The sequence below is a fragment of the Vanacampus margaritifer genome, chromosome 2 (assembly GCF_051991255.1).
Source record: "Vanacampus margaritifer isolate UIUO_Vmar chromosome 2, RoL_Vmar_1.0, whole genome shotgun sequence".
Lineage (NCBI taxonomy): Eukaryota > Metazoa > Chordata > Actinopteri > Syngnathiformes > Syngnathidae > Vanacampus > Vanacampus margaritifer.
The window spans coordinates 4,376,368-4,395,411 of record NC_135433.1 but is presented as its reverse complement, the minus strand read 5'-3'; the positions used below and the strand labels follow the sequence as shown (position 1 = coordinate 4,395,411).

The 19,044-nt window shown below is 38.4% G+C and overlaps 1 protein-coding gene across 1 annotated transcript in view; it reads right to left on the bottom strand.

Moving 5' to 3' along the window:
* Positions 1-4,707: 4,707 nt before the first annotated feature.
* Positions 4,708-19,044, bottom strand: part of eif2b3 (eukaryotic translation initiation factor 2B, subunit 3 gamma) — a 43,364-nt gene continuing 29,027 nt past the window's right edge. The window contains exons 9-12 of the mRNA XM_077559862.1: positions 18,626-18,691; positions 18,292-18,440; positions 13,189-13,292; positions 4,708-4,837 (exon numbers count right to left, since the gene is read on the bottom strand). Of these exons, the coding sequence (XP_077415988.1) occupies positions 4,785-4,837; positions 13,189-13,292; positions 18,292-18,440; positions 18,626-18,691 (372 nt within the window). The 3' untranslated portion in view covers positions 4,708-4,784. The remainder of the gene's footprint in view (positions 4,838-13,188; positions 13,293-18,291; positions 18,441-18,625; positions 18,692-19,044) is intronic.

Below are 19,044 nucleotides of genomic sequence, written 5' to 3'. Positions count from 1 at the left end.
TTTAAATAATTAAAAAAAAAATCTGTTTTTTAAAATATATATATTTTTTAATAACCCCCCCCCCCCCGTTTTAAGAGTTTTTTTAAAAGCCTGTTTTGCGGAATAATTTTTGACAGAATTTTTTTTTCAGTAAAACAGAAAAAAATATTCAGAAAAACTGAAAATTAAAAAAATAATTCATAACCATGTACATTGTAGATTCTCACTGAAGGCATCAAAACTATGACGACAGTTATGAGAAACTAACGAACACGTGGAGTTATGTACCTAACAAAAAAAGGTGAAAAATAATCAAATAAAGACATTAATAGCCACCCTTTTGTCTGATTACTTTTTTGCACATTCTTGGCATTCCCTCGATGAGCTTCAAAAAATAGTCACATGAAATGGTTTTCCAACCGTTTTTAAGGAGTTCCGAGAGGTAAGAATGGCAAGAGTATGCAAAAAAAAAAAAAGTAACCAGAGCAAAGGATGGCTTCTTTGAATAATCTATCATATAAAGCATGTTTTCAGTTATTTAACCTTTTTTTTTTTTTTTTTTTTTTAAGTACAGTACTTAACACCACATCAGTTCATACATAGTTTTGACGCCTTCAGTGAGAATGTACAAAGTAACCAGTCATGAGAATAAAGCAAAATGCATTGAATAAGAGAAGGGGACTGTGTTCACCAAGCACGGGGATGTTGCAAATTGCCACTAAATAATTGCCATGCAACTCTCCCAACTTTGTTACTTGTCCCTGAAACGAAAAACGACTTCCTGAATTGGTCATAAAATGCAAAGGAATCCCCACAATGACAATAGCAGCAATAGCGACACCCCGACTTGGAGTGAAACTGCAGCACAACCTGATGTGCGTTGTGATTGCGCACAAGTTTGACGGCAAATGCACGAGCGTGTCCCCGCCGTAGCCTGACGCAGAAGTATAACGAGGCCTTTAGCATATAGATTAGCATTAGCCAACAATGTTAAACAAAAGCCGCAATGTCTAGTCTGTGACAAGTCTATATTAAATGTGATGACATTCTTTATTTTTTGTGTATTTTGACATAAAAAATGTCACAGAACTTTCATTAAGACACTTAAATGTTAAGCATAATGTAGTTACCTGATAGGCTAACAACTAGCCTAGCTGTTTCTCTTTCTTCTTCTCTTGCTGTTTTTCTTTGTTGTGGCGCCGTGTTGCCTTCCACAGGTGATTCTAGGTACTGCAACAGCGATCTGGTTTGGGGGAGACACTTATTTTGTGACCCGTTTTGGACTTTTTAATGGGTTCTGACCAAGCCATTTCAAAATAAAATACTGCCCACAGGTATGTGTGATGTCGCATAAACCACACACTTTAAAACTAAAAAGCACACATTGTGAAAAAAAAATCGGGTAAGGTGTTAAAAATTGGTATGCGCATAGGCTACTTTGTGTTACGGTGGTCTTTGAAAAAAAAAATAAAAAATTATGAAACGCATCCAAGCAAAACACACGACGTAGATATGCGCTCTTAACGTTCACAGTTCACGTCTCACCTCATGAATTTGACGTGATACAGGTCACTCCCTTCTACCACCAATATTCTCCACCAAACGCACTATTTTTCTTATTCTGGGTGATTCACTGCAACTCTACACTTTTATTTCCAGACATCATTTTCGTTACTTTGAAAAGAAAACAAAAGGCGAAGGCTGATATGTCGAAAGCTTGGCCGGAGTGAGCCGATCCTTCACGACCACACGTACTGCGTGTCGTGATGAGTGCGAAGGGGTTAGTGCGGCTGGAGGAACCAACCAGAAACAACAGCTGTATTTTATTTTGGAGGGACATGTGAGACAGCAGAGGGTGTCAACATCACAATTGGACGATCAACTGTCGACACCCATTTGGAAGACTGAGGCGACCACAGCACCCTGAAAACAATCCGATGCGAACATTCCTGTTGAAATTCCCTCTATTCAAAAGCGGGACATTGATGCCAGATGATCATTGTGTCGGACGCCGTCACGTGACACGAAACGTTTTGACACACATCAAATGTAAATAATAAATAATAATAATAATAAAATGTCACCGACATGTATCAGAATACTTTGTGACAGCCACAATGTGACAGCACTTACAATAGTGCAACTAGTAATATTGAGAGAGAGAGAGAGAGAGAGAGAGAGAGAGAGAGAGAGAGAGAGAGATAACGAGGTAAAAACAATCAGTTAAAGACAGACGTAATGTTAGATAAAAGCTAGGTAGCTAACACCTGAAAGTAAAAACCTTGCCACAGTTTGGCTTTAACCCCTGATGCTACCTAGTTAGCTAGCTAGCTAAACGAGCCCCATGGGAGCCGGCTAGGGAGCTAGCTAGCTAGCACCAGAAAGTAAAACCTTGCCACAGTTTGGCTTTAACCCCTGATGCTACCTAGCTAGCTCCCCAGCAGGCTAACGAGCACGATGGGTGCTAGCTAGGGAGCTGGCTAGCTAGCACCCGAAAGTAAAACCTTGCCAGTTTGGCTTTAACCCCTGATGCTACCTAGCTAGCTCCCTAGCAGGCAAACGAGCACCATGGGAGCTAGCTAGGGAACTAGCTACCTAGCACCTGAAAGTACAAACATGCCCACAGTTTGGATTTAACCCCTGATGCTACCTAGCTAGCTCTTAGCAGGTAAACGAACACCATGGGAGCTAGCTAGGGAGCAGAACACTGCATTGCCACACAGACACACAATCAGTGTTGGGATGAGTTTGTAAGATGGCAGATTAACGACGACCACACACAGGTAAGTGTCGGCATTAATGTGCGAACACACACACACGAGCAAACACACGAATGAACTGCTAGGCGGGCTGAGCCACGGTGGCGTTGTCTTGAGGGCACTCCGGGGTCTTTGTATAAATATACAAAAGCTTTATGCAAACACCGGCAGCTGCCACGTCTCATCATGAGACGTGCGAGAGAGGTCAGAGTGTGAGATGGTTGAAAGATGTTAAAGATTGCGCCGTTGTGAGAGCCGTCAACGTGGTTTGCACTCAAGTCGGACTTTCAGGTGTGCCTTTCAAATATGAGACGCTGGCACTTGAACTCTACCTATATTCTCATCACGCTACAAGATTCAACTGTCTGTCTGGTGAGTTGTTTAGCTAGCTAGCTAGCTGGCCCCTTTAAACCAAGAGTGCCATAGAGGAGTCAAAAAATATCACAGGTGCTTCATGAAGCTTCATCTGTCTGTCTGTTGGTCTATCTGTCTAGTCAGCTGTTTAGCTAGCTAGCTAGCACCTTTAAACAAAGAGTACCATCTAGAGGAGTCAAAAAATATCACAAGTGCTTCATGAGGCTTCATTTGTCCGTTTGTCTGTCTGGCTAGCTCTTTAGTTAGTGATTAAAAGAAAATGGGATTGATGCTGTACTATTTTACCGGTTCGGTCATTGTTTTCCAAAGTAAAAACAGATTTTTACAAATGGCTTATTTTGATTAAGCACAGAAGATAATCAGTTTTCTTTCATGAACGACTACAGAAATCAGTGAACAATAACTGTTGATACGCTGAAATCAGAGGATTTGGACCATTTAAAATAAAAAAATGGCTCCAAACAATTACTCGATTATTAAAATAGTTGTCGATTAATCTGATAATCGATTACTTGTCGATTAATCGTGACAGCTTTAAAGTAAAGAGTAAGCATGAACATAACTTCACGGCACGCTACATCATGTACGATGATAAGGTCGTGAAGGGCGGAACTTGCGAGAGCTTTGTTGGAATTTGGTCAGGATATTCTTTCAGAGGAATCTGAGGATTGGACTTTTGCGGCCTGAAATCGGAAGGGAGGGGAAATGCCCGATTATTGGTTATGTGTCACAATAACATCTGGATCTAACAGAACATAAGAACAACAGCTTTTAATAATCCACAAGACAAAATTCGATTTCACGATATAGAAAATTTTGAACGATTAGATTTTCAAAATTGCGATTAATCGAATTAATCCGATTCATTGCCCAGCCCTAGTGTACCATTCTTAATGCGCAACTGATCACTTGTTGATTAACTTAATTGGCTTCCCTAAACTTTTGAATGCACTTTCAAAGTCAACTTCATGTAAGTGTTTTATGTTCTCTCATCAGTGAGGCTTTCCTCCGAACCGCTACCGACACATCAAAAATCATCCCGTTTTTTTTTTTTTTTTAATACTCACACAAAAGGAAAGCAAAGCCACCATAAATCACGCGCAAATACAAAGCTCCCACACAGACAAATAACTTTGTCCCTTCGTGACTAAAGAACTTCCAATCTGTAATTTAAGAAATGCTTCGCCGAAGGGATGCAATAAATCTTGTGACAGCAAGGAGGGGTGGGGCGGTGGGAGGGGGGGGGGGGGGGGGAGAAAAAAAAAGAAAGAAGAAAGGCGTCAGCTACGAGTACGCTTCCTCTTCCGAGGAGTGTGTGTGAGGGCGGGAGTGTTAACTGATACAGGATCAAGCTGGGTGGTCCGCAACTGACACATACACCATTTTTTTGTGTACAAATAAACGGAACCCCCCCCCCCCCCCCCACTCCATTGTGGTCACCACTCCCACCGCTTTTGCTCGACATTTTCACAGCTGCGCGGCGTGCAACGAGAGGGAGGAGCGCGCCGCACTCCTATCAGTGGAACTCCATCATCTCGTACGGCAATTACAAGTGAGCAATAACAATAAATGTCAAAATAAAGAAACTCAAGAGTGGATTTGAGATTTTATTGAAAGACATTTTCCGAGCGTGTCACCGGGTTCCAGGTCGTGACGGTCAGGCGAGGTCGCTTAGATCTCCATCAGCTGGTCTGTGCCAACAATGACCTCATTGGTCCTCTCAGCTAAAGACACAAAGCACAAAACTTTGAGAGTCAAACCGGAAGGAACAAAATGTATTATCAGCTAAGAGGTGAGCTGTGATTGGACGTTGCCTGAGCCCAACTGTGATGTCATCTTCAGGCGACAGCAAGTGACAAAATGATGGACAAAAACGGCTGGATTTTGCTTCATAACTCATATTCCACAAATGTAATATTAACTCATTCATTGCCATTAACTCTTTGACTGCCAGACGTTTTCAGAAAAGGGATGCCGTGGGTGCCAGCCGATTTAAGCATTTTTTGACTGATCTTTCAAGGTCCACAGAAAATGTTGTGTTTGGACTATGGAAACACACATACTACCAAATGAAAGATTTGACTCTCATCTTTCATCAGAAAAAAAAGTTTGTTTCTACCTTATTCCGTTTTTCAGTAATCAACAATAGAAAATGGTTAGTTTCACCTCTGTTTTGAAAAAAAAAACGTCTTTTAACGTCTTTGGCACTCCTCCATAGGATTTTACTAAACGTTATTTAACGTTTTTGGCAGTGAATGAGTTAACAAGAGTATGAAAACCTAGAATTTTTTGTAATTGTACATTTAGAACAGATATAAAATTTATGATTAATCGTGAGTTAACTATTGAGGTCATGCGATTAATAATTTTTTAAAAAATAAATAAAAAATTAATCACCTGACGCGATTTGAAAAAGAAAGAAAAGATTATTAAAAATTAGGAGCGTCGTAATTAATTGCAGAACTTCACGAGTTAACACTGAGCAATTATGCATGCCATCTAGTGGGAGAAAAATGAAATTAACACAAATCAATATCACACTCAGTACTTTACAGTACATCTTTTTAATTTTAACTCAATTTTATGAACTATTATGAAATAACAGTATCAAAGACTAAAAGATGCAGTCATATTAGTTAAAATGTTCCCACTTTTATGTTAAAAAGAGTTTGAAAACATTTAGAACAGATATGAAATGTGCGATTAATCGTGAGTTAACCATTAGTCATGCGATTAATTACAATTAAAAAATGTAATTAAATACCACCCCTAATAATAATGTAATATAATATATAAAGCAACAAAAAAGAGAATAAAATAAAATAAACTACACTAAGAGCATTCAAGAAAGTCACTGCATGAATTTAATTCAATTAAAATAAAATAAGAAACAGTCTGTTACCACAAATCTGTTTGGGGAATTTGGCTTATAAACACATTTTGAATTTAGTTTTAAATGTATTTAGTGAGGTTGACTGAGCTGATATTTGGATATATTTTTTCCATATCTGGTGAAAGCAAAGAATCGTAAGAAATCATGGTAAATGTAACAAATTTGCATATCTGAAAGAAATGATGAATGTCTTTTTTAAATTGAAAAACTCAAAAAAAAAAAAGTTCAGTCGACAGCAAGTGGCAAAATGGTCGCCCCCCCCCGAGATGAATAATTTTGAAAAAAAATGACCATGACTTCTTCCCCTTTTTAAGGAAAGCGCAGGGAGCACTGACGCTAATGCTAACATAACAGGAGACGTTTAAGGCTTTACGAATTTTACATCATGCTGACAATGCAAAAACAAATCCTAATTTGTCGTTTCCCATGCTTTTGAATGCATCGCAGACGAGTCCCGCGTGGCAAGACTTAGCTCATGCTGCCTGCTACCTGAACCTCACAAAGGAAACAGATGATGCCTGAAAGTACGTCTGCCTGCAGCCGCTTTGCACGCCTCCATCCCAGCCCCAACATCTGGTCCGATCCAAAGCAAACGGTGAAGGAGAATAATGTTCCATTCACGCCAAGCGGCTTCTAGTGTGAAGGAATCTCTTCACAAACGGATTTTTCCTCAGCTGTGTGGATGGGAAGACAAATGGGGCGTGGGACACCCGGACTGTGTGAGGCTGCTCGATTTATTGCGATGACTTGTCTGTAACCCATACACGTGCTTTTATTGAAATATGAGTGCATCCTCGTAACAATTTGTCAGTTATGAAATGCCTTTTGGTTGATTTTTCGTTGGTGTTTGGGGGCAAAAATTGAGTTACGAGTGAGTTTCGGATGGACTGTCGTAGGAGTGAAGGCCACACCCCTTAAAGGTACGCGCACACAAGTAATAACATGAACACTAGTAACGACTTGGGCCCGACGGATATGCTTTTTTTGAGGGGCGATTCTGAAAAAAATTCTCGTAACTGATTAACTCATTCACTGCCATTGACGGCTATAGACGTCAAAAATTCATTTGAACCGTTTCTATTAGTTTAACATTTTTTCCACTTTTTGTTAAAAAGAGCATGAAAAACTAAAAAAAAAAAGATTGTACATTTAGAACATATATAAAATTTGTGATTAATCGTGAGTTAACTAGTGAAGTCATGCAATTAAAAAAATGTAATCGCCCAAATTTTTTATAAATTTGTTCTTTTTTTTTTTTTTTTTAAGTATTTTTTGAAATTTTAAATTATTCTATTTTCTTAATTATTATTTTTTTTAAATAAAAATTAGGGACGTCAGGCGATTAAATTATTATTATTATTTTTTAATTGCATGACTTCACTAGTTAACTCACAATTAATCAAAAATTTTATATAAAATCTAATTGTACAATAATTATTTTTCTAGGTAAAAAAAAGTGGGAAAAATGTTAAACTAATAGAAATTAATTTTTGACGTCTGTAGCCGTCAATGGCAGTGAATGAGTTCATCTTGAAAAAACAACAACAAATGAATAAAATGACTTATTTTTGGTGCCTTAACTTTTTTTTTTTCCTTTCAGGAGAGCTCAGTATTGTTCATTCGATTTGACATCATCATTGCTCTCCTTTTTAAAAAAAAAAATAAATTAATTTTTTTTTCTCTCTCTTTTTTTTAATATATATACATATATACATATACACACATATATATATACACTATATATATATATATATATATATATATATATATATACACAATATATATATATATATATATATATATATATATATATATATATATATATATATATGTATATATATTTTTTGTATGTGGGTGAGCATGTGCATGTGTGTATTCATCAGTTCACCTAAAGCCCATTAAAAAAAAATCCCATACTAATAATATAATATAATAATAAATTGCCAAATGCAGAAACATCAATGTAAGTTATCACGATGTGGTGGCTCTCGCTAACAGAATTAAGTAACCAGAATTAGGTTAAAAAATTCTATATACGTAGACCATGTTTCTATAAATTTTGATATTTGGTTTTTATTTGAGGCAGATATTTTTTCCATTAAAATGTGATTTATGAGGAGGTTAGACCATTGGTCGATATTCAGAGTTTGTTTATTTTTCCAGTTAACAAGAATTGTTTTTTTAGCGATAGTAAGGGCTACAAGTGTAGATTGAAATTGTTTATGTGGTAAGTCAGTTGTTGTTAGGTCACCTAGCAAACACAAGTTTGGAGATAAAGGTATCCTACAGTCCAAAATAGTGGAAAGTTTTTCTAAGACTTTAGTCCAGAAATACATAACCGGAGTACATAACCATAAAGCATGAACATAAGTGTCTGTAGTGTTTTGTAAGCATTGGAGACAAATGTCGGAGTCTGAGAGTCCCATTTTCTTCATCATATATTGAGTAATGTATGTTCTGTGAATAATTTTATATTGGATAAGTTGTAAATTTGTGTGTTTTGTCATTTTAAATGCGTTTTCACAAACTTGAATCCAAAAGTCAGATTCCGGTGCTATAGACAAGTCTGTCTCCCATTTCGAGATGGGTAAAGACATTTTATCAGTATATGAAAGTAACTTATATATTTTTGAAAGTTTTTTTGTTGTTGTCGGAGAAAGCTTGTTAATATCTTTAGCTAAAACAGGCGGTTGGAGCGTACCCCGAAGTGTTGGAATTTTTTTCTTTATCATATTTTTAACTTGTAGATAATGTAAAAAAAATTCCGTTTTTTTATTTTGTATTTTCGGAGCAAGGATATATATGATATAAACATATTATTTGAGAAGAGATGGTGGAGATGTGTAATTCCTTTCTGCTCCCACACACCTAAATAAAGCGGTTGGTTGTTAAGTTGAAAGTCGGGGTTATGCCATAGGGGAGAAAGCCCACAGGGCTCCACTTGGGCTTTTGTCAATTCTAGTGCCTTCCACCAGGCAGTCACGGTGGCGGAAATCATTGGATTTTTAAAACAATTATGTCGCTTAATCGATGTTGTAATAAAGAGTAAATCTCGAAGTCTGAGTTTTTGGTGCCTTAACAGTTTCAACGATAAATTTAAGAATTACAGGAATTGACTGTTTTCCAATTTGTCCTTTAGTATTTGTTTAACTAAAACTAAATTATTTAATTAATTAATAAAAACATTTGTTGCCTTTTTTGGGGGTGGGGGTTCAATAACATTGAATCTGCCAGTCGATAAATAACCCTAACCCTCTATATTGTTACATTTGAAATGTATTTTTTTTTTCTTCAATTCAAAGTACATTGCGCCCCTCTTTCTGGTGTGTACTACCTGGCAACCTAGCATAAAGACGGCCACAAAGTACTCCTATGTAAGAAGACTGCACTAAAGGTCTCTGTTCTTTGCAGAGGATCAAGAATATTGAGTATGCCTCTGAGCATTCTTCAAGGGGTAGAAAGAACACCATGACAAAAATTGCTGCTTTTTTTTCCCTCTTCTTCTTCTTCTAGTTTTATACACCACGGCGCAGGTGGATGACCCCATCACGACACACAAAAGGCAGTCAGTCTGCCTGACAACTTCCTGATTGACATTACTGGCAACGTAGAATTATACAAAACACACCCACTGTTTGTGTGTGTTTTCAAAGCACACAGCACAGAGGTACAGTGTGTATGCACTAATATCAACACCTGACAGCGGTGTGTGTGTGTGTGTGTGTGTGCGCGCGTGTGTGTGTGTGTGTGGCGGGAAAGTCTGGGTGGTCCCTTGCCTTCTCACAGCTTTAGAAGTACTGATAGTGTGTAATGTCTTCAGCAGCCTGCACTCATCCGCCCACACTGCTGCTGTCGCTAAGTTACTTTTGCGATGATGTTCACCAATGTTATCTGGAACGCAAATCTTCTCTACCTACCACCCCTTTTTGATTCGATTCCAACCATCCATACTTTCCTTTGAACATTACGGTCAATTTGTTCTTCATTTGTACTCGCTTATCTGTTGCTTTTCGAAATCTTGGCTACTTTCGACACTTCAACACGTTAACGACCTTACCTACTTTTGTTCTGTTCTGTTGTTCGCTCCTTTTCTTCCATCTCACCTACCTGCTCGTGTTAATTTTATCAGTCATTTTAATTTTTTTAAATTAAATTTAGTCATTTTATTTAGTCAATTTTTAGTTGACTATAAATCTAACATTTTAGCCTTCATTTTAGTCCAAGAAAACACAATTTTATTGGTCTAGTTTTAAACAAAAAAAATTGTCAACGTTTTAGTCAGGACAATCGTGTTACCTCGGTGTATTTTTTGTCCGCAGATAATGTTGAACATTTCAGAAATTTCTCTCATGTTTTTGATGAAAAACAACTTGACATACTGTACCAACAAGTGGCTACTATGGCTCCATGCTACGAGCTAGTAAATTAGCCAGCATTAGTTAGCGGTCGGATTAACATTATTTTTGGAATGTTATAGCCGTTGGATTAATGTTACATTTTAATATAGCTATCCGGTGTTCCCTCGTTTTCCGCTGGGGCTAGGTTGAAAAAAATACCCGCAATAAATTAAATCAGCGAAGTAGTTAGCTTTATGTTTTAAATTTATTATAAATGTTTAAAGGCTCTAAAACCCCTCTCCACACAGTTTATACACTTTTCTCATTGAGGCATTTACATTTTCTCACATTTCTACTTAGTCTAAACATTCTCAATAGGGGTGTTAGAAAAAAATCGATTCAGCAATATATCGCGATATTACAGCGCACAATTCTCGAATCGACTCGATATGCAGCGAATATATTTTTTTTTTATGGGAATATTCAACAAAACGTCTTACTTAGGGTTAGGATTCACACATTAAGCATGGAAGAATGTTATATTAATGGAACATTAAGCCTTAATATTTTATTTCAGTGCTGTTCAAACATCAACCACAGACTGCAACCTGTTTGCTAAATGCAGTGGCTCAGTTATAAGCCTGAATTTTCAGATCAATAAATACATTTTCATACAAATCTTACAGTGTACATGTACAAGTTTACAGATTAGTATTTTCTAAATTTGAGTCAATAAAAAAAAAATCGCAATAATCAATTTATAGATTCATATCGGGATTAATCGGTATAGAATCGAATTGTGACCTATGAATCGTGATACGAATCGAATCGCCAGGTACTAGGCAATTCACACCCCTAATTCTCAATGTTCAAACGTTCATACATTTTATAAAATGGGTACAAAATTGCACAAAAAAAAAATCTGTGACACAGCGAGACCACAAAAAGTGATCCGCGTTATAGCGGGGAACAATGTCATTTACTTTTTCGTTTAACCGTTCACTATGAATCCACCTCCTGTCTGTCCCAAGTGTTTGTGCATGTTGCACTCGCTAGCTACAGATTTGAAAAGGGGGGGGGGGGGGGATTTTAGTCCAGTTTTTATTTGGTGAAGTCTTAAGTAGACGAAAATGCATATTGATTTAGTCCCAGTTATTGTTTATTATTGAGTGTTTCAGTCCGGTGAAAAATGCGAGTTGGCGAAATCATTTTTGTTTAATTTCCGTTGACAAAATTAACACTACTGCCTTCCAAAGCAACCTTTCTGTATATCGAGCACCTTGCGTTAGGTTAGCCCATTCTTTCCAAACTACATTCCTCCTACTAAGCTACCATCCCATTCCTTGTACAAAACTTAGCATTCTGCCATCCTTCTTACTTACCACACATCCGTCCCGCCTTCCTTTCTAATTATCATGCCACCTCCTCTATACATAACACTTCCCCGACCTTTTTTTTTGTGGGAATCATATTTATTTTATTTTTTTTAAAGGGAGATTTTTGTTTGTTTGGCTTCCCAAATAAAATCTGTAAACAATAGAGTGCCGCTGCTTTTGAGCCGACTTTCAGGAAGCAAAAGTGCAAAACGATTAGATTTACACCGGCGCGCCGTCTTGATGCAACAAAAACAAGTATTTCATCAATAGACCGTTAAATGGACAAAAGATGAAGGTTTGTCTTTGCCTGACAGAACTTTGGCTGCCTGGCTTACGCACTACAATTATGCAAGCAGGTTTCTAGCATTGGATGATATCATGTTCGCAAGTGTGTGCTTTGCCAGTAGTTGCAACTCTGCCAAAACACACGCACATCTGATTTGCTACACTCTGCAGATGCTCTTAAAAAAATAACACCAAAGGGAACTTTTTTTGTTTTGTTTAGCACAATGACTTTAAACAATGAGACATTCATCAAAAAGAGATGATATGTATAGAACAGGCCTGTAATACAAACTGAAATGAAAGTGTGAAACATTTTATTTGTATTTTTTACTGTGCATTTGAAGTGGAGGAAGCTTGACTATTATAATTTTGATGTGATAACTTTGTCCAAATTGAAGCAGGATTTAAATTTTTCACATTAATACTATTGAGATGAACAGGCAAAAAGATTTAGAAGATAAATCAAATTTGTGACGTGTATAAGTCAGCATTAAACGCTGTGATATGAATGCACTGTTGTTTCCTACAGGTTGACAATAACTCTAATTAAATTTGAATGAAGACTATAAAAAGTAAGGCAAGAGTCAAAGTGGTGTTTTGTCATGAAGCGCTCTATTGTTGTGGCAATTTGGTGGCGCGGCCGTCTTGTGGTCCGGGCGTGCGTCTCTTTCTCTTTCTCTGAACGTGCATGTGTGCGTTGGACGTGGCTGGAGGGCGCTGCTGTTGAATACCGGGTGGTCCTGCTCTGGCCCTGCTCTCTAACCTCTCCATCAATGCGACACACACACACATTCACTGACAGTCATGCGCACACACACTTACTAGTACTACCTTATAGCTTTAGCTACAAGAGGATTAAGTAAATGAAGAAAAAAAAAATCCAATCGCTTGATCATACAGGAAAAAAAGTATTTCACCCCCCGCATACATTTTACTGAAGAGGAAACTAAATTATAAATTTCTTTAGTCATAATTTTTGTACCATTTACTTTTAAATTTCTTATGACGGATGGTAACATTTATGCATTCTAAATCACTGTCAAAATTATTAACTGTCTGTTAAAATATTAAATATTGAGGCAATGAATCTTTTGGATTGGAAAAACATCTAAATACATTGCATGAACAATAAAATAGCAGTTTTTATGGCATTTTGTGTTTTCACAGTGTGTATTGGTGCTCACCTGCGGGTTCGATCTGTTGTCCGCTTCCCACCAGGCAGTATTTGAGGTCCGAGCCTCTGCCAATGACGGCGTTGCTGCAGATCACACTGCCCTGGATGTTGCATCTGTATAATAGCATTAAAAACATTATGTTTGTTTTAGTTTTTTTCCCCCCATTGAAATGAATGGAAGTGCCATTAATAAATTCAAATGTTATTAATCCAAAAAAGTGCTTTGAAAAAAGGGAAAATACCACTCTACATAAAATATCTACAGAGAATATAAAAAAATTAAAATAAACATTTTGTGCATCGAGGCAACTGGGGACAGTCTAATATAGTGATAAAGACGCAAACGAAAACTTTTATAACATTTGTAAGTCACTCAGTAAAAATGCAGTAATATTAGTTGCTCTTGTCAGAGGATAAAGCAATACTGTTACATTTTCTGTGTAGGTGTTGCTGCAATGATTGTGTTCAAAAATACATAAGGAGCATTCAGCTAGCAAGAGGCAAAGTTTTGCCGTTTTAAATATAACGTAATTCTCTTTAGTAGAACTGTTCAATATTTGCCTGCTTTTTGTAGAGTGAGTTGAGTTCAATCAGGGATGTGATTTGACCAAAGTGAAATTATCTGAAAATTTAGCCGGGGGTCTGGGGGCCGCTGGCACCCAGCTAGGTCAATAATAAGAGTGCAATACTTGTCCTCAAGCAGCAGAGGCGCTGTTGATTTAATGTCAATGAATTTGCCGTCTAAAAAAGTCAACACAACAACAGTTGAGCTGCATTGCCACAATGGCTACTGCTCCAGGATGCTTTTCTGCTCAATGTAACGCTGGCATGGAAACAGGAGTTCAGAACACTCAGAGATCCACTATTCCATCCATTAATCACGTAACCGATAAAAGAAGTTGAGCTCAGTACTAAAAATTCCCCAAGTAAAAAAAGGTGTGATGATGTTCCCCACTTCCCCCAAAGTGCCTGCAGAAGATCTGATCTCGTTAATTCTTCAAAAACTCGTGTCCACGCGCCCACGTACACTCAAGCCTTCATACTGGGAGGGGCCCAGTGCGACCACAGCTTTCCACCCGGCGCCGCCACTGATGTAGTGCCACGCCGGTCGGGCCTGTTCGCGCCGCTCACCTGCTCTCAAACGTTCAATATCTGGCACCCCCCCCCCCCCCCCCCCCCGCTGGGCCTAATGACACGACATTAACATTTATATTAAAGAGCAACAAGAGCGGGCACCTGCGTGAGCGTGTTTTAGGACGCGGCGGGGACCCGCAGCAGCTCCCACCTGAGCTGGCGCTGCCAACCCACCCGTGCACGCTCGCCTTCAGCCAAACCGTAGCCATAAAATGTTTTTGGGGAGAGGACACACAGACGGTCTTGTGTTGGCTGAACATGGCGGCTGTGTATGTGTGTGATGGAGAATGTGTGTGCGCGTGCTTGGGTAGCTTGGGGAGACCAGTGGTGAACACATGTTGGTCTTGCCCGGGCAGTGACGCACACACACTTGGCCCTCTGTAGCTCCCAAACAGACTGGTTTGTATTGGCCCGTTTTATTCAGGTGGTTAAGCCAGGAACGAGCGCAAGACGGTGTTGTGTGTGTGTTTAAGCGAGAGGTGGTGGTGGTAGTTGGAGATTACAAGAATACCAGTTTTGTGACATTTGCGAGAGAGGGAGTGCAAGAGACCACCAAAGAAGTTTCAAAGCTGAAACACCACTAATTACTAACACCAGGGCTCCTCCTTGCCATGACCACCCCATCCTCTCTCTCACATACACACACTCATCAACCCCCACCTCCTGTCCCACCCCCCCTGTAAAGTTGACCCCTACTATCCCCCTTCCCAAACACGCAGCGCTTTGTCAACAAGCTCTGGTCAGCTCCAAACAAAGAAACCAGAAATGCGAGGGGTTTCGCCGACATGGCCAGGGTCTGCTAATCCGCTCATACTGGCTCTTTCTTTCTTTCTTTCCCTCTTTCTCCTTCCTTCTTATGATCACCCCCCCCCCCCCCCCCAACCAAAGAAAGGAAAGAATTGCAGTTTTCTCCCCGGAGTCGAGCTTGCTTTGCCCACTTTCTTTTGCATCTCCCTCATTCTCTCACTCTTTCATGCCTTTGTGCATGGGCCTACGTGGCCGTGATGAGGGTCCCCACGCTGGCTGGCTCGGGTCCTCGTGAGGTTTTAAGAAGAAGACGGAGGGACAGGAGAGAGATGGCGCAGAGAAAGGCGCGTGTAAGAAAAGAAGCGGACCCTTTGAATAAGTGCATTAAAGATCCAGACTCGAGGCCAAGATGAATCCCTTTCTGCCAGAACGGAGAGCTGATTAATCGACATGTTAATTCTACAGTAGCTTCTGCTTCTTTCAGCACAAGCGCTTTCTTGTTGCAGCTGCACGAATGAGTGACTTGGCGTCATGATGACATCAGTGAAATATGTGCAGCATCACAGATGATCCCAGCGTGATTTGATCCACTCATTACCTCGGCAAAGAAGGTTTTGTTGTGCTTGGTTGTTTGCGATTAAGATTATGCAAAAACTAGTGAACCGAAACTTTGTGGAGGCCAAAAAAGAGCCCATCCAATTTTGGATAAAGGTGAACAGCCAGGATTCTTTTGCCTTAATTTTTGTTAATTAAAAAAAAAAAAAGCTTATGTTCCATGGGGTGTCAAACTCATTTTAATTCAGGGGCCACTTTCATCCGAATTTGATTTCAAGTGGGCCGGACCAGTATGTCTAATAAATATAATAATAAAATATTTCCCTTTTTGGGTGAAAATAATTACATGTAAATTCTGAAAATATTCCTATTTATTTAGGAGTTTATTATAATTAATAATTGTCATTATTACAGAGTAATTTATTTTTAAAAAAGTGCTTTTTTTTTTTTATAACATCAAATCTGACTTACAGCGACATTTCAGAATGTCATTTAAGTGGTTATCAATGCTCCCTCCAGTGGATAAAAATAGCAACAATTAATTTTTGTGAAAAACTGCAGTTCATATTCTGTCCTCACGGGCCAGTTCTGGCCCGCGGAACGTATGTTTGACACCACCGTTTTAAAGTGTCATAATGTTAAGGCATTTATCCAGAATTTTTCAATTGATAATACGCATTAAAAAGTAGCAACATTATTGGGGTGGGGTGTTACAGTATATTGGTGAATGAATAAAGACTAATGTTACGGGGAATAAACAACAATACAACAACAAAAAGCAAGTAGTAAGGAAATTCTCCTATTTTTTCAGTTAATAAGATTTGTATTATTAAGAAGAAAAAAAAACTGCTAAACTATGGGAGGAAAGTTGTATGGTATGAGTAAAGTCAACGTTTTAAGGAAAAAGTCATAACCTTACGACAAGCTTGTAATATAACAAGTGTAAATGTACCCAAAAAAATAAACAATTATTGGGTTCATATGTTGAGAAAAAATATGTTTCAATAATGTAATGTTACCCAATTTCAAAATTCATGTACCGCAATGTTAAAATGTAGGCACATATATGCTGTATTTGAATATCTCTGAAGATGTGCACGCATCTAAAAGAAAAAAAAAAATCATATCAGTAAACCCAACGTGTTTTTCAGATGTGCTGGGCAGAGTTCCACTCCCTCATTTCCTTAATGGCGCAGGATTTTACTGTGTGGAGTAACAAGGGTTCATAGTGTTCTGCAAATTCCATAAGCAGTGGGAATCCTGGTGTGGCCAAGTAAATTAGCGGTCAAATGAGATATTGGGATGTTGTGTGCTTCACTTCAGCAGCTCCGTGTTTGTTTGGAGCTGGCCTCTGGCTGGTCGCACACCAATAGGCACATTGTGGGCCCAGTGCGCCTTGTTCGACCCCGCGGAGCATGGAAAACAAAACCTGTGACACCTCCCATTTACACAGCATCTGACTTAAAACACACACACACACACACACACACACACACACACACACACACCAGCATTCACCATTTGCGCATATTTGAATTAGAAACTGTTGAATTTTTAACATTGAATGGTAAGCTATGCAGCAATTAAAAAGACAAATATGACAACAGTATCCAATCAGTTTGGCATGGAGGAGGACTTTGGTCATAGTAAAAGTGAAAAAAGTTAAAACTTTTAGGTAAAAAGTTGTAATATTACGAGAATTTAGTACAAGGGGGGGAAAAAAAAGTTGCAAAGCTCGTCATAATGTTACGAGAATAAATGTTACCAGAAAAAAGGCACAATGCTAGGAGAATAAAGACCTGAAATTCCACAAAATGTCAAAATGCTACAAGAATATTACGAAAATAGGCATAATGTTAAGAGAAAATTAAGAGAATAAAGTCCTCCATAAATCAGTTTCCCCCACCGTTTTATTAGCCTGGCGGCCCACTAGGCTTTAATTGCCTCCTTGACAATACCCCCTTCCACCCCTCCAGGCTCCAAGCGAACCCAAAAACAAAAACATTTAGTTTTTTTTAGTCACAGATCGAACTTCTTCTGCTTTTTCGCACAAACAGCAACGGTGCAACAAGTCCCCAAATTGTGCAAGACTTTTTTTTTTTTTTTTAAATGCAACGGGAGCTTAGGATCGTTTAGAAAGCGGAAATAAAAACGTTCAAATCAACCGCTCCATGACACGAAACTCGCTGTACCAAATAGCAAAAATTTGGACGCAACACAGAAGCGGAAGACGGGAGCAGAATTGTTTCCCCATGAGAGACCTCATGAATAAGGTGGATCGGGAAAAAGAGAATAAAACCTGTGCCTCGAACCGATCCTCAACATTCTTGATCTAAATGCTGTTATGCATTTATGCTCGTAATATTATGACTATAAACAGTGAGAGTAAATGATACAGGGGCATTCAGAGGCCACACGTGGAAAATAACGAGCATATAATTAGAAGTTTTGGGTGCGAACATTGTCTTGGCAAGAAAAGAAAAAAATGAAATCATTATTAAGCAAAGTAAGAATCTAACAACTGAATCTTGCACAACCATTTAAGGTTACAATTAAGACCTAAACCATAAACATGCCTTGAGGGCAAAATTCTTTCTCAATGTGTATTTGTAAGCTCACTTCAAAGCCAAAAAATGAGTGTGTGTTTGTGTGTGTGTGCACGTGCGCTTGTTCTCACCCTTCTTCTATGGTAACTCCGTGCATGATGATGGAGTTGGTCACTCTGACCTTCTCCTTAACTGTGGTGGAGCTTCCAATAGTGGATCTCTTTATTGAAGTCTTATCCGCGATCTGACACAGAGCCCCAATCATGCTGTCGGATCCCATCTGAGAAGATGACAATGCGCAGAGACATTACTCATAGTCATACGCACACGTCGTACATGTGTAATCCTCATCAAAGTCTAATATAAACTCTGAGATCATCTGACCATCTGAGGAGAATTAGCACAACCCCCATTGACCAGGAAACACAAGACAAAAATGTTGAAGCAAGCAGCGCTGACACAAACCTGACATCTTTCTGAAATGACGGCAGAAGAGTGGACTGCTGGCTCTTCAAACAAAAGCTTGGGAACCTTACATAAGGACAGGAAAAAAAAAAAAAAAAAGACAACGGTATTAATTAACTCATTCACTGCCATTGACGGCTATAGACGTCAAAAATTCATTGGAACTATTTCTATTAGTTTAACTAACTAACTAACAAACTATTTCTATTAGTTTATTTCTATTTGTTAACAAGCGTATGAAAACCTAGAAAAAATGATTGTACATTTAGAACAAATAGAAAATTTGTAAACTAGTGAAATCATGCGATTAATTACGAAAAAATGTAATCGCCCGACGCCCCTAATTTTTAATAATCTTTTCTTTTCTTTAAAAAAAAAGAAAAGTAAACTTATTTTTTATTTTTTAATAATCTTTTCTT